The 7,817-nt window shown below is 48.6% G+C and overlaps 1 protein-coding gene across 5 annotated transcripts; it reads left to right on the top strand.

Annotated features, from left to right (window-relative positions):
• The first annotated feature begins 15 nt into the window (after positions 1-15).
• On the top strand, positions 16-6,125 carry Pced1a (PC-esterase domain containing 1A). 5 transcript variants are annotated; one of them, XM_029535914.1, is made up of 8 exons: positions 16-307; positions 765-905; positions 1,408-1,487; positions 1,598-1,836; positions 1,928-2,078; positions 2,169-2,415; positions 4,459-4,719; positions 5,014-5,388. In XM_029535914.1, exons 2-8 carry the CDS (start codon positions 782-784, stop codon positions 5,259-5,261), a joined length of 1,350 nt encoding a protein of 449 aa, XP_029391774.1. In that variant the 5' UTR covers positions 16-307; positions 765-781; the 3' UTR covers positions 5,262-5,388. The 5 variants fall into 5 exon arrangements, with proteins under 5 accessions (XP_029391774.1, XP_029391773.1, XP_029391772.1 ...); XM_029535913.1 differs by having other exon boundaries at positions 16-466; XM_029535912.1 differs by having other exon boundaries at positions 16-905.
• Positions 6,126-7,817: the final 1,692 nt, after the last annotated feature.

The raw sequence follows: 7,817 nt of genomic DNA, 5'->3' as shown, positions 1-7,817 counted from the left end.
CTTCGGGGTCACGTGGCGAGGCCGCCCTAGCGGCCATCAGCACTGTGGGCAAGCTACGCTGAGCTATCGTCCTGCCCTCGGCGCGGCCGCCCGAGTGGGCTTAGCCCTGATCCCTGTCCTCCAGAGCGGCCAACCTCGCTGCCTTCCCGACTCCTCCGGCGTTGGGGGTCGCATAGGGCGGGACATGGGTGACCGGAAGTGGTAGCCATGAGCATCTCCTGAGGCGCAGATGCTGGAGGCGTTGGCTGGACCACCGCAGCGCACGCATGGAGAGCGCTGGGCGTCGAGCTGCGTACCGACAGCTAACGTGGGCACTCGGGCTCTGTGGGGCGGGATCTTTGCAGAACCCACCGCTCTCCAGGGGCATGGGAACATTGACTCTAGATCAGGACCCCGCTGCCGAGAAGTCGCACGGCGCCCGGGCCTGCCCTACTGACCGCTGAATCCCTGGAGCCCCCGAGACTTGGTAACTGGCGTGAGCGGAAGAATGCGCACGCGCGGGGCCGCCGTTGACACGTGGCAGGGAGCAAGGGCGTCTCTGCGCGCGCGAAGCGCCTTAGTCTAGGACCACAGCCCAAGTGACCCTCTTTCCCTCCGAGTGTGATAAAGGCTGGTGCCGTCCTAGGATTCGCCTTGCCGCCCCCACTCTTCTCCCCATTACTCAGAGCAGCCAGGGAGGGGCCAGCGCACATGGGTCATCTTGGAACAGACCGACCTACCTTGATCCCCTGCCCTCTTGTCAGCTTATTGGCCTCTCCCTGCAGCTGGTGTCAGTGGCAGCATGGTCTTCTGTTTGGAAAACGAGATGCCACACCGCCTGCTGGGAAGCGCCACGGTCCACTTCCATGCCTCGGAAGTCCAGCAGCTGCTACACAACAAGTTCGTGGTCATTTTGGGGGACTCCAGTGAGTGACCACTCTAGGATGACATTTCACCGCCCTGTATCTTCAGCCTTTTCTTTGTCTGCACGCCGCATCTCCATTTCAGACTTCTCCATCTCTTACTCTGTTTCAGGACACTAGACTGCATTTTTCTTTTTTAAATTCCCTATATACCTTCCCTGGGTGTCCTGGCATATCATTTGTGCACTATTTTTTAGCCCATGAGTATGGCATCTTTATCTGTTGTTGCCCTTCATGATTTTCATAAAAGGACCTGTTTTCCTAGAGACTGGACCAACTTAATTTTGCCAATTGGTCTTTGATCACTGTGCATACGCTAGAGGAGAAGGAAATAGCTGGGAAGAGCAGAGCTAGGGTTTTAAAACCTGGTCTTTTCTTCTCTAAGCCAACCCACCATTAGAGCTGCTGTTGGAGAGCCAAGCCCTGGAAAACAAAGGCCTTCATTTGGGAAACTCTGGGAGGGGGTGAGGCTGACCTTAACCTTGGGATCCCTGTCTCCCTGCAGTCCAAAGAGCTGTGTATAAGGACCTGGTGCTTCTGCTCCAGAAAGACACACTGCTCACAGCTTCCCAGTTAAAAGCCAAGGTGAGAGAAGCTTGGCAGCCATGCCAGTGTTGGGTGGGTGCAGACCCTGGCCTGAAAAGGACCACCTACCTGGCATGGATCTGACTGTCGGGGTGGGGGCGGGTGGGCAGGGGGAGCTGAGCTTTGAACAGGACCAGCTGGTTGCTGGGGGCCAGCTGGGAGAGCTGCACAACGGGACACAGTACCGTGAGGTCCGCCAGTTCTGCTCTGGCTCTGGCCACCACCTTGTGCGCTTCTACTTCCTCACCCGAGTCTACTCCGAGTACCTTGAGGACATCCTGGAGGAGCTGTCATATGGACCTGCCCCTGACCTAGTGATCATCAACTCCTGCCTCTGGGATATCTCCAGGTTCAGGCGGCGGGGAGAGGGAAATACTGGTTGGAGGTGGAGGTATGGCAGCACTCCTATGCTCTTGCCCACCCTAAGTGTTACCCAACAGATATGGCCGCTGCTCAATGGAGAGCTACAGGGAGAACCTGGAACGAGTCTTTGTACGAATGGACCAGGTTTTGCCAGACTCTTGTCTGCTGGTGTGGAACTTGGCAATGCCTCTGGGGGAACGTGTCACTGGGGGTTTCCTCCTGCCAGAGGTGAGTGACCGGGACCCTTCCGGACAGGGCTGGTAGAGTGGCTGGCTGGTAGATAGGAGACTCTCTTAGAGATTCCACTTTGTCAATTAGCTCCAGCCCCTGGCAGTGTCTCTGCGACAGGATGTGGTTGAGGGGAACTTCTACAGTGCTACACTAGCCGGGAAACACTGTTTCGATGTCCTAGATCTCCACTTCCACTTCCGGCATGCTGTACATCACCGTCATCGAGATGGTGTCCATTGGGACCAGCATGCACACCGCCACCTCTCGCACTTACTTCTGGCCCACGTGGCCGATGCCTGGGGTGTGGAGCTGCCCAAGCATGACCGGCTGCCAGGTAAGCCCTCCCACAGAGTGGTTGGGTATTGGTGTGGATAGGGCCATCAGAGCACAAGGCACAAAGAACTAAACAGGACTAAAGCACTTTTAGAAAGTAGGGGACCTCTTGAAGGACAGTCGTGGCTCCTGAAGGTTCCTTTCTCATTTCCTGAGAAGGGTTATATCACAGGAGGCACGTGGCTGTTCAACTACCAGTTCTTCAGCTTTGTGATTCCTCCTGTGTACCTGAATGGACATATATGTGCAGGTACTGATTGCAAAAGGCAGGGTCAAAAGACCCTGATCAATAGATAAATGGAAAAGAAATGAGACTGCTTCCAGGTAGTCCCAGGAGTAGGAAGTGGGAAGACAGATATGGAAAAAGGATGGTCTAGGCAGTGTTGCAGAGGCAAGCTCATCAGAGAAGTGAAAGGTGCAGTCAGCTAGCAAGTTTTTCAGCAGAGACACAATGTAACTACAGTGTCTTTGCAAGTCCCAAGGTGGTGGGGTTAGTAGACAATAGCTGATAGACTCAACTCGAACTTAGGGTCCCAGCTTACTGGGGCCCACAGTAGTCACTGTTGTAGGTCCCTTACTTAGTCCCACTTCTTCAGCTGGTTTTGGGATACTATTCTAATTACATCCCTCCTGAGATGTTTTCTACTACAGATTGTTTGCTTATTAATCTCTCAGCCCTGCCTACCCACAAAGGAAACAGCATGGCTTATTTCCACATCTACTTCTCCCTTGCTTCAGGTCACTTGAACCCTGTGCCAACACCAATGTGCTGTACTTTAGCACCAGGAGTACAGTGGTTGTTGAATTGGAGGCATGAGTCATTTAGATGCTGTTTGTCACAGCATAGGGTACATACAGTTTGTGGGGGACATGGAAAGGCCAGGACTGGAGGCAGACCACTGGGACTTAGTGGTAACTGGGAGCAGGAACACTAGGCAGATGAATTGGGATGGATTATGTCCTGGTTCCACCTTCTTTGTTTTGCTCAAGTAGAAAATTGGTCCTCAGTAAATAAAGGATGTTTTAAAGGTTGAAAGGCTAGCGTGATGTTTCACAGCTTCTGGTCCTTCTAAGAACTATGGAGATAGCTAGAGATGTGGCTCAGCTGGAAGAGTGCTTGAAGTTGATAGCATGCATGAAGCCATGGGTTCAGTCTCTAGTGCCAGATAAGACCAGGGTGGTACATCCTTATAATTTTAGATCTTAGAAAGTAAAGGCAGGAGGATCAGCAGCTTAAGCACATCCTTAGCTCCAAAGTGAGTTTAAGGCCAGTCCGGAATATGTGAGACCTTGTCTCAAGGGGAACAAAGAAATTAAGGCTGTTAAGAAAATCAAAAACAAAACAAAACAAAAAACAAAAAAATTTGATTTGAATCAGGAAGATGAGCAATCGAGTTTGCTTAGGGCAGAAGTGTGTGAGGGGCTGTGTGAGTGAGATGTGTGTGAGGGGCTGTGGGAACATGGGAGTCCTCAGGACCAGCAGAGGGAGAAGTGCAGCGTGTAAGTGTGAGCTAGGAGGACAGCAGAACGGTGCTCAGTTTGGATTGGCAGAGAACAGAGTGATGGGTGCCTTCAGGACAGGGTGTATTGTTAATGTCCTGTGACTGTTGGAAAAAAGGGTTTGTTAAGTTCCATGTAGTAGGAAAACCACTGAAGACATGAAGGGTTTAAGAGTCAATTCACAGTTGATGAGGGATAAAAATGGGGTAGGATACTCCATTTGGCGGTTTAGAAGCAAATGAGGACTAGTTGGGAGGGGACTAGATCTTTATATTTGACTTATTTATTGGCCTATGGGAAGGGTTTGGGAAGAAGAAAAATCTACAGATACAGACAGCAGGCAAGAGCAGGCATGAGGTCAGAACACAGGCAGACAGAGTACCAAGGAAAAAGGAACACAGCTTGGTCTTGGCTTGAAGTGGAAGGAGATGAGGAAGGCTATAGTTCTCCAAGATGATGGAGTAGAGCTCTAGAAGAATGGGTAGCCAGCATTTGGGGCAACCTGGTTTCCCAGGCCTATTTAACACAGTCATCCCATTCCTAGACCCATGGATTGAGGACTGGTCAGAGATGGATCATTCATTCCAGGGAAGCCATAAGCAGCCCCCAGACTTCAGGGAGAAGCTGGCCTTGCCCCTGCTCCCACCTTTCCATTTGCCTCCTCCCATGTCTTTTCCTTACCCACTTCAGCCCTCACCACCTCCCTTGTTCCCACCCCTGCCCCAGGATACCCCCTTTTTCCAAGGCCAGCCCTTTCCACCCTATGAATTCAAATACAATGCAATGGAGAACTTCTCAATGCCAGGTAGGTGCCTAACTTAGGTAGTCTCTGCTCACACTTTTCCCAGCCTCCTTTGCACACCCTCCAGCCTGGCCATCCGTGTTCATGTGAGCTCAGGAATTGGGTACAGCCTGTTGGGTTTAGTCATAGTAGTCCCTCAGATTGAAATAGCATTATAAATTTATCATTCTGGTCTGGTGGTAGGGAAGTAGAATCCTTACTTTGCAGATAGGAAATGAAAGCCCAGAGAAAGTTACCCCAGAAGAATAGAGCTACCCTGTCAGAAACTTACTCTGATAACAACTGGTTCTTTTGTAGGATGTGGCCCTGGAATGAACTTTGTGCCTGGCCCCCTGCCACCATCAGTCTCTGGCCCTGTCTCCCATGGTCAACACCGGGGCCCAGTGGTCCACCGGGGCAAGCCACGTTGTGTTCTGAACAACCCCTACCATGTACCAAGGATTGGGGCTCCATGCAGGCATCGACTCAGACACTCAGACAAACTGATCCACACATACAAACAGGACAGACGAGGGCATGCCCATTCGGGAACATGGCCTGGGTAGACAGGATCTTAGGTTGGGGCTAGAGATGCCAGTGGCCCTGGAGGGTCTGCCTGGTAACCTAGCTGTTGGGCCGGGGTGTTCTTGTCCATTGCTGATACCAATAAAAGCATGGAAGGACAGAGTGACATTCCTGTGTTAGGGAGCAGGTCTCCCAAACCATGACCTTAAGGCATGGGGAAGCTGTCCTTGGCCTTTGTGCAAACTATTTAGAAATCTGTGAAGAATTTCTAGCACAGGTTCATCTTCACAAGAACACATACACACTAAATAAAGATCCCCAGAGAGTCCCTTGTTATCAACAGTTTTGGGGACTGCATCATTAGCAGGCCTTCAGTAAGTTGTTAGAATCCAAGTGAGAAGCTTCCAAGTGCTCTGAAAGTCCAGCTAGGGTCCCATTGGTTCCTTGATTCGAGTGCAAGCAAACAAAGCTTGGCAGAAGGATGGGGCACTTGCCTCAGCTTGGAAAAAGGGGAGGAGGGGCTGGAGTATGAAAGGGACAATGGACAGAGAGTAGGGTCATGTGGACCCATTACATTTGAATCAGAATGGAGGGAACAGAATTCTTGGGTTCATTTTTGTTCCTGTTAATGAAACCTTTCAAAAGGACCACATCCCACTGAAAAGAAAACAAAAACTGATCAGATCAATGGATTTTGGTTAATAATCTGGCAAATTAGTGAAGGGCATGGTTAACCGGCAGGGGCTAAGGAAGTGGTCACAGACAATGTGAGTTAATAAAATCTTTGAGGGAGACAAGAGACTTGCAGAGGCACCGGCACAGTGCCCAAGACAAATGTATGAATTCCTTTCTTCCGAACAAGATTAAAGGGGGACAAAAATTAAAAGCTTTTTTGGTTTGTTTTTACAGAGATAAGAATTTTGATAATTTTCCTTGCAGAAATGGAATTTTTTCATCATCAAAAACTCACTGTTAGAGCAGTCTTCTCCAGCTGCAGTTTGACTAGGCCTTGTCACTTTCTGCATTTCCTTCCAGAGACTTTTGTATATTGATTTCCAGGAAAAGCTTGAGTTTTTTTTAGCCTTATGGGCTGGCGCTGTTGGTGGCTAACCTGTCCTGCAGAGGTCCACATCACCTTCCCTCCTGAGCCTTTCTCCGCCTTTTCTACTTGTTTCTTGAATTCTGCCCTTGAAAATTCTAGAACTCACACTCTATAAGCAACCTAGAGATGGGTGTACTTAATTAATACTGTTTACACACTTCCTCTGTGTTCTTAATTCCCACCCCATTTTACTTTGACTTCCCATGCCCCAACCCTTTTAAAAATATCTTCTAATAGCCCTTTAAAGTGTTTTGAAATAAGATAGAAACTCCTACATTTAAAATCTGTCCTAAAACGAATTTTATTTTGGCTGTCATACAATTGAAGAGTTTAAAAAAATAATAGCCTTATACATGTGATCATTTACACTCAATTTATTCCCTGGACTTTGTTTTGAGGAGTAAAAATGATTAAGGCTCGGGAGGCAGAGGCAGGCGGATTTCTGAGTCCGAGGCCAGCCAGGTCTACAGAGTGAGTTCCAGGACAGCCAGGCTATACAGAGAAACCCTGTCTCGAAAAACCAAAAAAAAATGATTAAGGCTTAGGTTGCTCCAATATAAAGGCCCACTATTAGCTAATCAGAGCAGAACTAAATTTTTATTGTCTCCAAAATGTGATCCAATTCCTCTCACAGAGCCATGCTTTTCAAAGGAGAGGTCCGGTATCAGTTTCTCCACATTCCGTTCCAAGACAGGACTGAAGACAGTGCAAGCCTGCATGTCACATACACATATATGGCACACTTGATGAAGGGGGTGGAGTGGTGCAGCACGTGGAGATCTGAGGACAGCCTTGTGGGGTCTTCACCTTTATGTGGGATCCGAGGATGGAACTCAGGCTGTCGGGCTGTGCGGCAAGCTCCTTTACCCACTGATCTACCTCCCTGGCACAAAATTCTTTTAAGTAAAACTGTTAGTTTCTCCCTAGTTTGATGTAAACTGAAAGCTTTCCAACCAAAGTGGACAGCTGTCTTGTTCTTGTGGAAAAGGTATGGCCATTGTATTGAGGTGCATCCAGACATAAAATAGTACCCTTTCTCATCACAAGAAAAGAGACACTAAACAAAAACTATAAGATGTGGTTAGCATATTTAAAATGTACAATTTGGTAAGTATACCTGAAATTAAAAATATTTTATAGTTTCTCTTTCCACTGCCTACAAATTCCTCATATTTTATATTAGTCCCCAAGCACTTGATACTGAACTGCTAGGGCTTTTATGTGGATAGAATCGTTTGATAGGCATTCTGTTTAATCAGGCTTTTTCACTTACCCAAATGAATAGGATTTAAAAATCATTCCAGCTTCTAAAATTGATGAGTGAGGTTTATATTTATAAAATCCGTGTTACAGGGCTGGTGAGATGACTCAGTGGGTAAGAGCTCCTGACTGCTCTTCCAAAGGTCCTGAGTTCAAATCCCAGCAACCACATGGTGGCTCACAACCATCCGTAACAAGATCTGACACCCCCTTCTGGAGTGTCTGAAGACAGCTA

The sequence above is a fragment of the Mus pahari genome, chromosome 3 (assembly GCF_900095145.1).
Source record: "Mus pahari chromosome 3, PAHARI_EIJ_v1.1, whole genome shotgun sequence".
Lineage (NCBI taxonomy): Eukaryota > Metazoa > Chordata > Mammalia > Rodentia > Muridae > Mus > Mus pahari.
Note: the sequence above shows the minus strand (reverse complement) of the source record. Positions and strands in the feature narration are given on the sequence as shown.